Source organism: Barbus barbus (assembly GCF_936440315.1).
Source record: "Barbus barbus genome assembly, chromosome: 44".
Taxonomy (NCBI): Eukaryota; Metazoa; Chordata; class Actinopteri; order Cypriniformes; family Cyprinidae; genus Barbus; species Barbus barbus.
The window spans coordinates 19,100,001-19,118,232 of NC_136722.1; the positions used below are offsets into that span (position 1 = coordinate 19,100,001).

At 35.7% G+C, this 18,232-nt stretch overlaps 1 protein-coding gene across 3 annotated transcripts in view; it reads right to left on the reverse strand.

The window, feature by feature from the left end:
* Positions 1-18,232, reverse strand: part of LOC306863010 (5'-AMP-activated protein kinase subunit gamma-1-like) — a 61,156-nt gene that overhangs the window by 22,719 nt on the left and 20,205 nt on the right. The window contains exons 1-4 of one of the 3 annotated variants that reach the window (XR_013783635.1): positions 17,566-18,018; positions 11,448-11,644; positions 8,300-8,351; positions 1,792-1,901 (exon numbers count right to left, since the gene is read on the reverse strand). Coding sequence is in view for 2 of the 3 variants with exons in the window: in XM_079406145.1 (XP_079262271.1) it covers positions 1,792-1,901; positions 8,300-8,351; positions 11,448-11,644; positions 17,566-17,665 (459 nt within the window). In the remaining variant the exon portion in view is untranslated. Of the gene's footprint in view, positions 1-1,791; positions 1,902-8,299; positions 8,352-11,447; positions 11,645-17,565; positions 18,019-18,232 lie in introns of those variants that run through there. The other 2 variants (XM_079406145.1, XM_079406144.1) reach the window with 2 other exon arrangements.

Below are 18,232 nucleotides of genomic sequence, written 5' to 3' on the forward strand. Positions count from 1 at the left end.
CCCCAAGGCTGGGCTTTCTGCTGTATGGAAGCTGTTGTGAACTGGGCGGTGGGGCTGACGGCTAGTATATCACTGCTGTGAGTCAGTGATCAGGATCACAGGCTTGGATGTTCTGTCCAAAACAATCCCGCCGGCAGCGAGAAGACCATTCATCTAGGATTTATCAAATATTTACACGTATCGACAGTGGAGCAGAGACCCAGTAGGTTCCTGAGCCTCTATTGAACTTTACAAGCAGACCGCACTGATGCTGATGGAGGGGTTTTTGACAGCATGTGCAATACCGGATTAGACTGGAAACATACGTGCGGATCACGCGGTATGTGATATGTGTAACGCGCTGGGAGAACAGCGGATGAAAACATCAATATGTGGTATAACAAACCACCGGGAAGAGAAACAGATAGAAAGAGACAGTGAGAGACAAACAGGAGGAATAAAGCAAAATTTATATAAAAACATATGAAACTGCCTCCTTTCTGCAGCATTTTGACTGAGAGGTCATGTGATCAGCTTAAGATAACAGAGCATGGATCATTTTGAAAACATTCATGCATGTTTCAACAAATGAAACTGATATTAAGTAGGGATTCACAATATATTCATACCATATTGTTATCTATGGATAATAGAGATTTTAAAATTTATTTACAATTTTTAATTTTTTTAAATATAAAATTTATTTAATTTATTTAATTTGATTTATTTTTTAGATTTAACAGTGCATGCTCATTTCTCCTATTTTTACATTTATTTCACCTTTGCCGTCATCTAACATTCACTTTAATATACTAATTCACTATAATACACTTTAAAAAATATGAATACATTTAATTTACAATTATTAAATATAATCTTCAGCAAATTTCAAAATGAATATCCATTTTCATACTGTACATTATGAAATTATTTCTAAAATCACTTGTAGAATTTCAAATTACTGTCTTTTATTTATTTGTGTTTTCAATTTTTCACAATAATTAAAGGCTATATAATGCATTAAATGTCATTTTAAAATAGCAATATCTGAAAAATAAATAAATAAATAAACATTGGTCAAACCAATTATGGAAAGCAAATAATTTCAGAAATAATTTTAATGAAATACATGACATCCAAAAAGGAGGCACATTTTGATTCGGGAATTCTTTCCCTATCTTTAAGCATAAATAAATTAAATATAATATAATATAATTAAATATAAAGCAAATTTCAAAATGAATATTTTTCATACGGTTAATGATCATATTTTTTGTGTCTAAAATAAGTTTTTTATTTATTTAGATAAATGAATGGGACGTAACAGAAGTGTAATACACTGCTGTAGAAACTCAGAAATTTCTAGTAAATTTGACAAATAATTACAAACAAATGGCAAGGAACATTAAATTAAACATAAAACCTTATTCTTAAGTGTTACTAAATGTTTATATATTGTTCTCTCTCACACTGTGTGTGTGTGTGTGTGTGTGTGTGTGTGTGTGTGTGTGTGTGTGTGTGTGTGTGAGTGTGTGTATGTATGTATTTCACACTCTTGATCTTTTTAAGCAGAAAAATTGAAACAGTATTTTTTGTAAAACATACTTCAATAAACTTGTAAACTTTGAAATTTATTTATTTATTTTGGTGTACTTATGATCGTTAAATATGATGAGTGATAATAATAGCAATACAACCCCCCCTCCCCCCAAAATAAAAGCAGCATGGTTTTTCATTAACTAACTTTGCAGAGCGACTATTTTGCAAGTCATAGTAAACATGTGTGACATAGACACATCCCGAGGCTCTTACCTGCAGCGTTGTGTCAAAGACCACGAGCTTGGAGCTGGTAGGGATGATGTCATAGCACTTATGTGACTTCATAAACCGCATGTAAATGTCTCTCTCAGATTGTTCAACAGCTGTAAAGACAGCAATAAACGAAAACAGTCAATACGAAAGCAAAGTGAGACATAAGTACAAGTCAATAAGTTAAGCACCAGCACACTGCTAGAGGGCTGAGGAACTGATGCATTCATAACGAAAGTGTGTTTTATTATTTAAATGAATTAATAAACATTAAGCTGAACAAGCTTCGAATAACAATATTCCTTACTCAGCGTACAAAGAAAAAATCTGGCTAAAAATAACTGCTGTGATAAAATCAGACATGAATTCCCTTATACAATTAAAACTAGATTCAACTGAATTCAAACGAAAATATGTTACTAGACATTTTGACACTTGTAAGTTCACTGAGTTTTAATACGTTTTGATGTCAAGGGCCCCAATAAGACCATCCACTTATGAGGGATGCCTTTCCTAAAATATAACAGCAGCTATACAATTTAATGTGTGAAATGTGTTTATAGATTTATACTGCGTGAAGAAAATATTAAGTGTAATATAATAAAAAAGTACATTAAATATAATGATAATGTAATAATAGTAATATTAGTGAAGTAGCTTATTCTTATTATTAATATTCATGTTAATATGATAATACAATTATATTGTGTAAATACATTTGAAGTGTCAGATTTTAACGTACATAAAATATAATAATAATAATATTGTTATTACAGAATGATGATAATTTATTATTCTTATTAGTGTGTTACCTTTATACTTAATACATTTATAGTCTAAATATTAAGAGTATTTTTATATGAAGCACATTACATTTACACTATAGTACTTATCTTAATATTAAAATATAATTTATTATTGTAATTATTCATATAATTATATGATAACATGAGTCATGTTAAAAATATAACGTACTACTATATGTTAAGAATAACAATAATATCATTATTTTATGTATATTATCTTATAATATGATACTTATATTTAATAAACTTATATAAAGAAAATATTAAGTGAAAAATATTATAGAAATATTATAAAAATAAATATAGAAATATTAAGAAAATATGATAAAGACAAAGTACCTTAATAATAATAATAATAGAACATTTAAAGTAATAAAGTATTATAATTATTTAAACTAATAATAATATCAGGGCTTTTACATTGTGTACTAAAGCCAAAGTAAATTATTCAAATACTATCTGGAAAATCCCTAGCAAATAAGAACAAATAAAGGAATAAAAACCCACTGCAGTAGATGTGGCAGCATGACACAAATAGGTGACGTGAACTGAACTGTGGACTCTGATGTCTCTCTTGTTGTTCCTTTCAGCAGCATCCTGCCTAATGTCCCCAGTTGCCATGGTAATTCTTACAGTAGTATTCTTAGACACTGAACTGCTTCTTCAGAAGCGGTCTAGACTGAAAACACCACTCAAATCTTTTGTCGCAAGGCTGTAGGTGCAGTTTAGGAGGACTCGGGCACATCTGCCCCCACAGTCTAGACACCAACCTAACCGTTTCAACAAACATTGATCAAAAGGCCTAGTGGAGAAAGGAGCTCTTACTGACAGCAGCATCCAGTGCTTTGTGTTCATACACACTTGATTGACAGTTTCTACTCAGAATCTGTTTTGAACCACTGCTGTGAGAAACTTAACATCTGACTCAGTCACAACCCTGTCCAACTACAGTGGATTTTCGTAAGTGATTGACCTTAACATTTATTTTACTACGCTAGGCCGCAAAAAGCATTCAGTGTGATGAGGTTAATAAAAGCCTGGTGTTCAAAGTATTTCTCACCATTGCTTCAGCTCAGTGGCTATTGTCAAAGAATAGTCCTGCAGTAGGTCTAGTATTAGCTCATGGAAACGATTAAAATAGGACAGTCCAGCTGCTGCTGCTCGGGGAAACTTTACTGAAGGGATTCAAAAAAATAAATGCTGAAAAGCTTGCAGCTGAAATAATATATACTTTGTGAGAAGTTAGCATACTTTTAATATGCTAAGACAATGTAAAGCGTATGCAAAGAGTTAAAACACTGTGGCGCTTTAAAATAACACAAAAGTCTTTGAACATCCAGACCTGTCTGACATACAGTAGCAACAGGCTCAACCAATGACATGAGTTTGGGGGCGGGACTATGTATACTATGCGATTCACGGTGCTTAAAGGGGTCATGAACTGAGAAATCAAAATGTGACAATGTGACATATGTAGAATTTTAAACCTACAAGTAAGTGTATGTGTATGATAGCACTGCAAAGTGTAATGGGGTAATGAAAATAGTCTTTTTACTCAGTCTGTGCTTTTTTTTATTATTTTCATTTAGTAAATTTAACTTCTGCTTTAAAAGGATAATTTTTGTTTTTAGATTGCAATGTTACAGTGTTAGAATGTAATGTGATTTTAACCTTTTTTGCACATAATATATGCCTACATGTTTTTATTCACTTATTTGTTTAATCCAAATACAAAATACTGAGATATATACCGCAAATCAGCCAAAAAATATAGAGATATAAATTTTTGCTCATATCGCCCAGCCCTAGTACGGAGTATTTATCGTTTTTTTAACCTAAATCACAGCAGCAACCATCTGTGAAGGAAGTAGCCTGTCAAACATACACAACTGTTAGCCAATCATAGCAGTGGGCGTTTACTTTCGAGTCTACGATGCGCAACGCTGATTCAAACAGAGCGTTCTGATAAGGGTGGTCAAAACAGGACAGAAAATAGCCTATTACTTCATATAGTTATGATGTTTTTGATGTAAAATCTTGATAACATTATAAGGGTTACCTCAGAGAACAATACAAATTATTCAAAAAAGGCAGTTCATTACCCCTTCAATGGGATAAAGTGTTCTTTTGGAGTGATTTGTTTCGATTTTCTGATTGGTCGAGATTTTTGTAGAATCATGGGGTTTTTGTTTTTACTAGCAATTCCACTGTTAATTACAATTATTTTAAAAATAAGTTGAAATCATGTGGGCTGATGACTTCAACAGAAGCATGCACCATTGATTAACAACCTCGTAGCTTGCAAAGTAGGTCTGTTTTTAAGGGTTTATATGTAAAAATCTTTCAAATACATTTTAAAACGATTCCCTAATAGACTAAATGGATGGGATTTACATCCGAAACCCTACTGTTGTAACTTCATATGCCTGACCAATAGCAAACGTGGGTTAGGTTGTTGAAAACGGTCATTACTTTTCCACACTTCATTACGAGAGCAACAATACACCCATTCTAGTCTGGGATTTGTGCTAATCATAATTTACAATATATGTATATATATATATTATCCTCAAATAAGCCCAAACAAATGACAAAAGAAAGCTACTCAGAAAGTCTGGATGTTTGGATCAACCACAACCAGAGGCATGACACTTTGGCCGATGTCCACCGTGGCTATTCAAAGAACTGAATTACTGCAGAATGAATCTTTTGTTTGTTGAAAACACTCTGGTTTTCACATGCTATTAGATCGACAAGCCAGGCTGTGCTGAAACGCTTCACAACCGCATATTTCAAACCAATGCCTTAATACATCATTAATGATGGCGCTTCATAAACTAGCACATGCTATTAATACTTCAGAAAGCACACTGCTCTGCTCATGACATCGGATTGGTGGCAAATTCAAAGATATTATTCATTATTCCATTAGCCTGTATCATTCACTGATTTTCAGTGAATAATACCTTAAAATATGGTCTTTTTGGTCTGTGAATTATTCCTTTAAGTCAGTGTGTCAGTACAGAAAAGATCATGCCAACTCAAACTCATCTAAAAACACTAAACATTTATCATGTTACTGAGATCAGAAATTCGTTGTTGGTCTCTTCCAACCAGCCACAGTCAACCTAACCAAAAACACCAGCCTGGGGTTTTACAGTTCAGAGATAGATATCTGTGAGAGGTGAAAGTGTGAGAGAAGGTTTTGAAGACACGATCACCGGTGCCTTGGGGAAAACCCTCAACCTCAGCATGAGAGTGCAAATCTGCAGCCTGCACGACCTGCTCTCTGTTTGCCCTAAAAGGTACAACAGTTGAAAGAACAGCAGCAAAAGCCTTTATAAATAATGGCAAGACTTGCACTGTCAGATCAGTGTGGTATGCTCGCCTCTTTTGCTGGGAAAACCTTGCCGGAGGCGAAAGCTCTTCAGAGGAAAATGTCTGCTCCGTTTCACAGCATTCCTTGTAAAGTCTAGTTATAATTATGGGACTGATTGCTTATTAAAACTACAGCCATAAGCTACTTTTGCAAAATTACAATCAGGTATCAAAATAATAAACAATATTCTGCATTACTCCTTTAAATTAACCCAAAAGGAATATAAATACACTTTTACATGAACTTTTATATATCTATTTTAAATAAATGTTGTTCTTTTGAACATTTAATTCATTAAAGAATAATAAAAAAATTAAAAAAATAATCATGGTTTCCACCAAAATATTAAGCAGGACAACTGTTTTCAACATCAGTAACATTGAAATATTTCTTGAGCTCCAAATCAGCATATTAGACTGATTTATGAAGCATCATGTGAAGACTGTTATGATGTTGAAAATTCAGTTTTGCCATCATAAAAGTATATTACAATAGAAAACAGCAATATTAAATTGTACTAATATATACATTTTACTATTCTACTATTTTTTAATAAGTAAATGCAACCTTAGTGAGCTTAAGAGACGTCTTTCTAGGGCTGGGCGATAATTCGATAACGATAATTATCGCAATATACTTTTCCTCGATAAAACGATATGAAGAGTTCGATAAATGTTCGATATAATGTTTATGCGCCAAAAGCAGAACAAAACAGCACACCTCATTTGAATTGCGCCACACGGACTGTTTATCCGCTCTGATCAGAGTCAAACTGCTGCGCGGCGCGAGCTTCACTGGAGCAGATGCGTTTACTCGCTGATGAGATGGTCACGTGAGCAGTGTGAAGCACAGCGATGAACACAAATGACTCTGTGATTTAAACTAACGTTAGTTTAAAGCCAAACAGGAGAAACACTGTGTGCAACGAACGAGACAGTCAGAAGGCTTTTCAATCTACACATTGCCATCATTTACCATGGATTTACTGTAGTAGTAACACTCACTGCACCATGGTATTGTGGCAGAAATGTGGGATATTCACATTTTTCTATTTAGATGTATTTTGTTAAGGAAAATTAATGGTCTGGTTTCTACAGCTTTCACTTTAGAGCAAAAATCTGGCTTTAAACTTGAAAGAAAAAAAGATTTGACATTTATCGTGATAATTATCGATATCGACTGATACGAAAAAAATTATCGTGGCCATATCGCCCAGCCCTACTTCTTTCAAAACATATTTTGAATGTATTTGCGTGTATATGTATATAAAGGCAATGTATATAAAAAAACTATAAAAATAAAAAAACTAAATAATTATATTAAAATATTTTATTACTATCTATATAGCACTCATATTTTATTTATGTCTCTATATAGGCTATTTAAAATATATATTTTACAGAATATATATATATATATATATATATATATATATATATATATATATATATATATATATATATATATATATATATAGTTTGTTAGTTGTTTAGAAATTAAAAAATAGTAGGTCTATATATTTAAAAAAAAGCTAATTATTTTTCAAATAGTATTAAAATGTTATTTTTCAATTAGAATATATTTTTAATATATATAGAACAACAGAATATATATATATATATATATATATATATATATATATATATATATATATATATATATATATATATATAGTTTGTTAGTAGTTTGGAATTAAACAAAATGCGTGGTAAAAAAATAAAATAAAAAATGAGTGGCAGGTCATATCGAGTTAGTGGCTGATGAGCAAAAAAAAAAGAAAAGAAAAAGAAAAAAAGCTTTTATTTTATCATATCCTGCATCAGATTAAGAGGTTGTGCATAATTTAACCCTGACTGAGTTCCCCCACTTCAAACAGTCTCATCGTTTAAGTGATCAATAACTACAACTACAAAAGGAATAAACATAATTGGGCATTACCCTCACCCCTGAGGGACTCCTTGACGTGGGTGAGACGCTCTCCAGCCAATAGCATCATCTGACTCATGTACAGTACACCCAACAGGGTAGAAATGACGAACGGGGATCCCGATACATTACCGGGACCTCCAGCGATTTCTACCGAGCAGCTTGATGTGAAATCGACACCTCGTATAAAAACGCCATGCCACTGTGCCCCAAAATGACCGAGGAACATCCGCATCGCGTGATTATACCCGGGTTAGATTATGAATGAGATTAAAATAGACTAGTATCCCTGGAAGTGTGAGGACTAAATAAATCAGCAAAGAACATCACAATATCAAGATAGCGAAGCTGCTGAGGCAGATCCTTACAATCACGACATGAGAGACATATAGAGGCTTACCTTCATCCTCGAGATCGAGTTTCTCCAGCATGTCTTCAGTTAAACCGTGGACCTGAGGACAGAGTGACAGTGTCAAGCACAGACGAGGCGATCTCAGGCTGTCCCCACACACACACACGCAGACAGACCGGTGAGAGTGAAGTTGGCTGTCAGAGTTTAATAAAGAAACAGTAGACTAAGCGGCCGCAGCGCAAACCGAACTGGGTCGGAGCAGAAAAAAAAACAAACGGACTAAGTGCTCATTATGCCGGGTCCATCGGTCCTTGTAGGTGCGCTCCAGTTGTGTACCCCCTTCATCCAATGTGAAGTCAGTCATGAGCGATCCTCCCCCTCCGGCTTTTTGCAAATGGACTGTTCCAGTTTGCTGCAGTCGCGAGCCGCCAACGGTCTGACGGAGTGTTTTAAATCAACTTTGTTATGAGCAACAGACAATATGCGAACATCAAAGCAGACAGTCGGCCTGTCCAAACAGCTGGTGGTGGGTGGGGACTTTGATTCATCCCGGTGAATCGAATCATTTGAGTCTGTTCACAAACATGATTCGGTCACTGATTCAGTGACTCTTTCTGCAGGTTAAAGGTGCGTTCGCGTGCAAAAAGGTCCGTTTGAACTTTGGTAGGCCTAACATATATATTTTTTGCATGTTTTGCTCAAATAGCAAAAAACTCCACGAACTTTCAATCAAAGAAATAAAATTGAGAGACTGATAACGGCAGTCAGAAGAGAGAACGATGTCAAATTTACCGTCTCTCTGCATTAGTGTTAACATTTTTTATAATTTTTTTTTTCGTAATTTGATGCAAAGGTGATATTATACAAAGTATAGTGTTATAAATGTCCATTCATTTAAAAACACAGCGAATTCACTTGACCAACTTGAACATGAGTAAAATCTGTGTGGGCGATCTTTAACCCCACATCATGTGGATTCCTATTGGAAAGACTGGATTTGATCATCGAAATTTTGAAATCCTTCGCCCGCATGCCACATTCTTGATCGCATGGATTCTCTTAAAATAACCAGATTTCGCCAGCGAAAAATTGCTGTACAGCGGTAAGTGTGATGATTGCACCTTTAAATGCATTACACCAGTAGGTGGAGACAAGCGGTTCTTGTGTTATGTGTAATATAAAATCAATGTTACAAAATTCTTAATATTGAGTCTTATTAGTGACATTAGATTGCAGTTTTTTTCTCTTCTCTCCTCGTTTTCATGTCTAAAATGCATTTGCGCATCTGTGCGTCCAAATTTAAATTAGCTCTATCTGCGATGCACAGAAAGACTGTCTGTGCAAATAAAGCCAGTACAGCGATGGTGTTTTGTGTCGTGCCCATCTGGCCGTGACACTCTTTCTTGACCTCCTGTGTCTTTTTCCATCTCTTTCCCCTTAATGGGCCTCCTTAAACCTATAGGATGGAATCAATTTAACATACATATTTAGCTGTATAAAAAAAATTACGAAAACCTATAGAGTTCATCCAGCTCTAAAGATATTTCACACAACTGTTTTTGGCCTTTCGCAGAGAAACATCTGGCATGGAGGGTAATTAAAATGAACTGTGCCCAAATTCCTGCCTGATGAATCAGTGGGTGTGACCGTCTGAATGAACTTAAGCCCTCGTGAGAAAAACCCCATGAATATACAACAGAAGTAAACAAACACATAAGGGGCGGCCACGAGAAAAATGTTAGTTCACAAATCTGGGGAATTACAAGTAATGGGAAAGTGGGGGGAAAGTAGTAACTCACAGTGTCAGACCTTGACAGAGTGAGAGGCATTAAGTTTATTTTAAAGACAGCAGTGAAGAGCGAAGGTGTCTGAGCAGCAGTGATTCTCTACATTCGCATTGACCCATATGAGACCCGCACTCAGCACATCAACGGATCAATGGTACATAAAATGAGAATCGTGGATTTTCAGGGGCTGTTAAAGATAAAGACACATTATTGCACTGCATTGAGTAGCAGAATTTTAGGGACAAATTCACCAAACTTGCGCTACTGTTATATTTTTATCTATGCTGACACACTACGGCACAGTGAGTATTTAAATTTGGCTTATTATAGGACCTTATTGATAAATTATTATATTTGCATTAAAACTTTACGATCAGATAGTGTGAGAGAAGGAGTAAAGGAAATGCACATGAAGTTGATAACACATCTGCTGAGTGCATCCTTGGACCTTGCTTAGATTACCGGGTGGGAGGCAAGGACAACAGCATTGCAGATGGTAACTGCTGTATTGATTTTGGCTTGTGAACGTAATGAATGGTCAGTGGGTCAGTCGTAAAAATCTGATTAGATCTATAGACAAGAACTGGTGAGTTGTATTGTACGCCTGTTTAAAGGAATTTTTAGATGTATAAACCTTGAATATATATTCAATAATTAAATATAGTTTATATTTCAATAAAAAAATGAGTATATATAAATATTTTTGGTCAAATATTTTGACAGTTTTTTTAAAATAACTATAATATATAAAGACATTAAAGACTCATATTCATCTGACTCTTCAGATAAATGAATTATGTGTGTGTGTGTGTGTGTGTGTGTGTGTAAATATAATTTGAAACTTTATAATAATGAATAATTTAATCATTTATAATTTTATGTAAATTAAAATTATTAACATAATGCATTTAATTTTTTATATATATATTCTAAAATCTATGCCATTAGACATTACATTTATCATAAAATATTATAAATACATACATTAATATACACACACACGCACACACACAGTATTTCAAGCATTTCAATATAAATAAGTAAATATATTTATTTATAATTTTCTTTCAAAGTTTTTAACAGTTTGTTTTTTTATAATAAATATAATGTTTTTTATATTTATTTTAAAAAAGAGAGATTTTATACATTTGCTAAATCTGCATGCATTCTTTTAAATCTTTATTGCCCAAAACATATGTTCAAGGGTCAGGAGCTCTACGTGGTCCGTATTGGAATTTTGTTGTTTAAATTCTTGTACAGAAACACTATTCTAAGGATGTAGCAATTTCTGTCAGGAAGCATTATGCTTTGTGTTTAATGTTTTTGCTTGTATTTGGCAACTAAATCATCTATCGGATGGTGACTTGAAAATGAATGATGCGCAAAATGTCCCGCAGCAGATCACTCACCGCACGTGAGGTAGATATCGGTGCCAAGCAGGGACAGGGCGGTGGTTTTGCAGCAGGTGGGCTGTGGTGCTGTCCCGTGTCGAGGGGGGAGGAGGAGGAACGGGGAACGGTGTCATTCCGACTAACTTCCAGAAGAAACGCTGAAGACTGCTTGGTCAGTTGTGTTGGAGTGGTGGGTGATGAGGAGATACCAGAGGCTATACAGAGAAGATAAGACACATCAGATATAGTCTATCTATCTATCTATCTGGAATTCTATTTGTTGTTGCTACTATCACAGAAACAATACACTGCGCCTTTAAGACTTTATGTCTGTGTACTGTGCTACAGTGTCTCACTGTATCCCATTCTCTGCCCACGAAGGATGATTTAGATCCACCTGTCACTTAAAGGTTAGGCTGTACCTGTCGTAATTTCTGATCCGTGCCTGCAGAAATAGAAGGGGCCATAAGGCTTGAACCACAGACAGTGTGGAGAGCAGAGTTTTATCAACTCATTTTACACTTCTTCTGCTGTTGCAGGCTGCAGATTTCATGCTATGATTCCTCCAGGCTCTGCCCTCCATACTGCACATCAGATCACAGAAAATGACCGGCATAAACAACACCACTCTGGATGTGTTTATTCGGTTACTGAGGCCACACGATTCTTCCAATGCACGGCAAAGGCCCATACGTGACACATTTGTCAAATTTCCCCTAAGTGTTCATCACGCCAATTGCCTGAGTAATTGGCCTGTCCGTTTTGGATTCATGCTGCACGTTAGTTGGCCGTTAAATGATAAAATCAATCTCATTGTGGCCCCTCTAACTGCATTTTTGTGATCGCTTCAGCTCCCTGTTGTTTGAACGTGACCCACTTCTGTGTGCCGTCCTCTCCCCTGGCTGCATTCGGTTGCAGAGCCTTAAGGAAGCAGTTGCTTCATTCAGCAGCATCCCCAAGACTTTTGGGAAAATACTCTGTGGACTGACGAGACAAAAGTTGAACTTTTTGGAAGGTGTGTGTCCCATTTCATCTGGCGTAAAAGTAACACAGCATTTCAGAAAAAGAACATCATACCAACAGTAAAATATGGTGGTGGTAGTGTGATGGTCTGGGGCTGTTTTGCTGCTTCAGGACCTGGAAGACTTGCTGTGATAAATGGAAGCATGAAGTAAAGTCGTAAAGTCGTGACGTATTGTCAAGTATGGTGACCCATACTCGAAATTGGTGCTCTGCCTTTAACCCATCCAAGTGCACACACACAGCAGTGAGTAGTGAACAAATGCACGCACACACACACCGTGAACACACACCCGGAGCAGTGGGCAGCCATGCTGCGGCGCCCGGGGAGCAATTGGGGGTTCGGTGCCTTGCTCAAGGGCACCTCAGTCGTGGTATTGAGGGTGGAGAGAGCGCTGGACGTTCCCTCCCCCCACCTACAATTCCTGCCGGCCGGGGGCTCGAACTCGCAACCTTTCGGTTACGAGTCCGACTCTCTAACCATTAGGCCACGACTTCCCCCGGAATGAATTCAGCTGTCTACCAAAAAATCCTGAAGGACAATGTCCGGCCATCTGTGACCTCAAGCAGAAGCGAACTTGGGTTCTGCAGCAGGACAATGATCCAAAACACACCAGCAAATCCACCTATGAATGGCTGAAGAAAAACAAAATGAAGACTTTGGAGTGGCCTAGTCAAAGTCCTGACCTGAATCCTATTGAGATGCTGTGGCATGACCTTAAAAAGGCGGTTCATGCTCGAAAACCCTCCAATGTGGCTGCATTACAACAATTCTGCCAAGATGAGTGGGCCAAAATTCCTCCACAGCGCTGTAACAGACTCATTGCAAGTTATCGCAAATGCTTGATTGCAGTTGTTGCTGCTAAGGGTGGCCCAACCAGTTATTAGGTTTAGGGGCAAGCACTTTTTCACACAGGGCCATGTGGGTTTGGATTTTGTTTTCCCTACATAATAAAAATTTCAAAAACTGCATGCTGTGTTTACTTGTGTTATCTTTGATTAATATTTAAATTTGTTTGATGATCTGAAACATTAAAGTGTCTATCTGTCTGTCTGTCTGTCTGTCTGTATATTATGGTTTCAAAGATGGCAGGCAAAGTTGATTGATGAGCATATTTGACAAAAAAATCATAAGCATTTATCAAGCGTGAAAGAGCGATCAAGGAATCCATTACAGATGTGCAATGAGAAATGATTAACAAGCCATCCCGACTACTTCAACTCACTGCACCAAGCCATTATCTTCCCCCAGCCGAGACTGCATGGCCATGGCTGCTGAATGAGTAAAGAGCTTATTTTATAGCAGTCAGCCATCGGCCCAGTAAACACTGCACATAATAGAAAATAGACAGCAGGGTAGGAGGAACATAGAGGGAGCTGAAAAAGCTCAGTATGGCAATAGCTCCTTCACCCCACCAGAATGCATCCATAGGGAGTTTACATTCTCATCTTTCACACAAATTCCCAGGGATCATCTACCATCAGGACCACGGAGTCACATGATCATTGCAGCAGTGCTGGATGTGAACGATTGGTGCTGCACATCCAGACAGACGTAATTCAGTACGAGCTGAACAGAACGCACCCACAGGCCATACTTGCAGGGCTTATCGAATTAAACTGTCTTCATGAGCAATACAAGTGGCATATTTATGAAGCCATATTACTATCAAATCATTTTAATATAATTATTGAACATAATCAAATCAAAACCAGGCTGGAGACAGGCCTAGTCCAAAGGATCCATGCATCTTTGATACTGTGTTACGTAAGACATCCAAAACCTTCTTGTGTTCAATTCAAAAATTAAAGTGCATAGTTTAAATATGGCCGATGAGAACACAAGCTGCAATAACTGCTCCAATAACTTTGGATTGTGCCTCTGCCTGGTGTCACAAAGTCCAGATTGTTCTCCCAGCAGGCACCATCTCCATGTCATAGTGATGCCTGTCAAAATCCATTCAACCGACCAATAGAATTGCATTTCCTAATGCAGTGTGTGACATTCACAACACGTTAGAGTTAACGCTTGCTGCTCTGATTTTCAGCACACGACCGCTTTTTTTACAGAAGCAAGACTCAGATCTGATCAGTTTGGCTTTATTTTTAGAACCAAGACAGAAGCTGCACTTTAAAGGGATTAAAGACGATTCACAGTTCATTCATCACACTCGCTAGGACTCTTAGTGCAGAGACTGAACCAAACATCTTTTGGCACCATAACAATCATAGCATTCCTAATACAGGTTCAATGAAAAATAAAAGAAACTAGATATTTGTTGTTAAGGAATTTTTTTTATTTAAATTTTTTTTTTTAATTAAATTGCATGTGTTTTATTAATTCATTTTTATATTTAATTTACTAATTATTTGTAGTAATTTAGATGTAGTTTCTATTTTATTTTATTTTTTTAGATTTTATTGTGGACATCTGAAGGGGAAAATAATACTGATACAGGGTGTGTAACAGGTCTCAGATCAGTAAGGGATATCCTCCAATTGGCATTTGCACTGCGTCCTGACATTTTCAGCCACTAACTGGTAATTTGTGTCTCTCTATCATCCATCAGCCTGTCAGCTTTTCAATATCACTCCAACTTCCAGACCTGTTCACAGAGGGCAAGTGTGATCCACTCTCTTTCCCTTCTCCTCTTGCTCTCTCTCTTTCATTTATGTCAATCGTTTTTCCATCCGCTGACTGTTAGATACAGAGTGGAACGTGATCTGTTGGTTAATGTAGGTAAGTGGCTGTTTGTAGCAGATACACTCAGATACAGCAGCAACTGTATACACTACCACTCAAACGTTTTGGGCACCAAGGCTGCATTTACATGGTAAAAAATATAATAAAAAAACAGCAATAATTGTGAAATAGTATTACAATTTTAAATAACTGTTTTCTATTTTAATATGTTTTAAAATATAATTTATTTCTGTGATGAAATGCGGAATTTAGAGCAGTCATTACTCCAGTTTTCAGTGTTACATGATCCTTCAGAAACGTGTTAACCAATTTATACAATGGTAGATATACATTTGTAAAATTATTCATAATGTGATATAAGAATTTATAACCTTTCTAATGGATAGGGTTAATGACACAATTTTATGAAATCTCTATTAATAGGTATAATTAAATGTGGGTGGCCAAACAATTAGTCATTTTGACATTCCTTAATTATTGTTTCACTAAAGCACAGATGGTTTAAAAAAAATACATGCTCACATAAAATACAGAAAGCTATAAAAACACTCAAACTAAAGTGATGGAAAGGCTAGAAGCCTTATACTTCAACCTCACAATATCTCATGTGTGAATTTATATCCCATATGACTGTTTTATTATTTTAAACTTTATCTCAGAATTCTATTTTTTGCTGTAAGGCTGAAATTGGCTTCCACAGCAGACAAATATGAACATAACACGATTACAACATGACAGATGTTCACTCCAGCAGACACCATTTCGACAGGCTCTTTGAGGTTGACACAAAAAAGAATAAAATGTAATTTAAAGAGTATGATTTTTATGTGAAACCCAATTTGCAGCGGCAAAACCTTGTTAGCCCTTGTTATTTCCTCCCAGCAGTATCCAATGTCATTTTTATATTTTAATGAGTCCCACTGAAACTCAATCTCAGTAGACTATAATAACAACTCCCATTATTAACATCACAGGATTAGCCCTTCACAATCATTATACCCGAAGAAAACAAAACATCCCATTTAGAAAAAGTCATACAAATCTTAACAGCTTTTTGTTGATCCACATTGCAGACCAGCTTAATTTTTAGAACTTGGCACATTATGACCAAAATCACCTATTTAGAAGCATTACATAATACATATCTTGAGACAACGAAGTCTAGTTTTCAGGGTTCTGGGAATCATCTCGCAGGATCTTTAATTTATATTTAATTTACTTTTAGAGGTCGTCAAATTTACAGGTAAAGGGTTTTACCGCTCATGTTCTTATTGTGCAAATCCATCAATACACAAGAAAAAATGAGACTCTTCAAGGTCTGAGATCTGAATGCATCCGTCTACTTATGTTTGAGTGTAAAGTGTAAGACCGTAAGACTGAAAGTCCATGAAATTCAGTGGCCTGATACTCTTAAAAATGTCTGACCCCTGCTATAGATAACAAAATAAAAGCATCTTATGCAAACAAATGAACTTTTCTAATTCATGTTTGCATGGTGATTTTAGGGGAAATACCAGGGTTATTATAGTTACACAAATTTAAAACTAAATATATAAGTTAAATAATCTTTTAATAATATTAGTATGCCAACGTTGCTTGTGTTCCTGATTTAATGTTAAATTTATAAAGGTTAAAAAATTAAATAATAAAAGACATTACAACAAAACTTTAACTTAAAAAAATAATAAAATATAAAAAACTTTAAACTTGTTTTATTTCAGCTACATATTTAATTTTGATTTAGTTTAATTTGATTCACTAAAGTAACTAAAACTGATATAAAATTAATACAATCTACATATAGAAAAAGCAAAAATGACAAAAACACAAAATACTAAACTTTTAACTAAAATTATAATGAAAATATAAAATAAAAATAAAAACTAATTCAAAATATTAATAAGTATAATAGTATTTCTCAATAATACAATATATCATATATAGCCTAGTCAGATCTCTTAAAGTTGGACAACCAGAAAGTGCCCAAATACTTCTTTATCTTCAATTGAAACATCATTTGTTTTACAATAAACATTGTTTTAATTTAAGACCAAATAAACTTAAGCTACACTTTATTTTAAGCTGTCCTTGTTACAGTGTAATTAACGTTCAAGTACTGAGTACTATTAATTAACTACATGGACCTATTTACTATATGGTTAGGGTTAGGATTCGGGTTTGGCTTAGGGTTACTTGCATGCAATTATGCATAATTTATTGTTATAATAAATGCTTGTATGATATTTTGATATCTAATGCAATGATATTCTTACAAGTGTCCAGATATTTATATCTGCAAATGTCACTCATGGAAAAAAATAAATACATTATAACAAAATTATAACATGTAAATAAATAGCATGTTGCTGCAAAAATACAATGCTGCAGAATAAGCCTTAACTGCCATCTTACTGGTTCCCAGAAGGCCATGGGGCTCTGACTGCCGTCTCCCTGTCCGCCCCTCTTGGTCCTTGCGTTTTTTGGTCCCTCTCAGGCTGCTAAAGCGTTTCATGGGTGGTGAGGGAGTTCGGAGAGGCTGTGGACAGTGCAATAGGTCATTCCGTACCCACACAGTGCTGGAAAGAATTTTTAGTTGGATATCTTCAGTTACTTCCAGGCCTTGGATCCTTGAGTCAGTGACAGGTGCTCTTCAAGGATTATTCCATGTTCTTCAACCAAAGTGCTTCCTTCAAGGTTCTTCAGCTTCTTTTTCTTGCTGCTTTCTCTCACAGACTCTTGTTTCTGTTTGACAGCTCTGAATCAGTGGCCAACCGGCTGGCAAGTCTGCAGCAGATTGTCAAGTGCAGCTGTGTGTATGCCAGCGTGTGTGTGTGTGTGTGTGTGTGTGTGTGTGTGTGTGTGTGTGTGTGTGAATTCATACCTTCAAAAGAGCATGTGTAAAAGGGAGACTGTAAAAGGAAACCAACCCATGTTGCTTCGGAATTGCTGGTGATTGGCCAAACAGCAAAAGACTCCACCCACTCATTAATATTTCAAGTTAATTCACATATATTAAGTGTTGTGCATCTTGAACTGTTTTTTGGGGGTTTAATATTAAACAAAGCAAAAAATAAAAAAA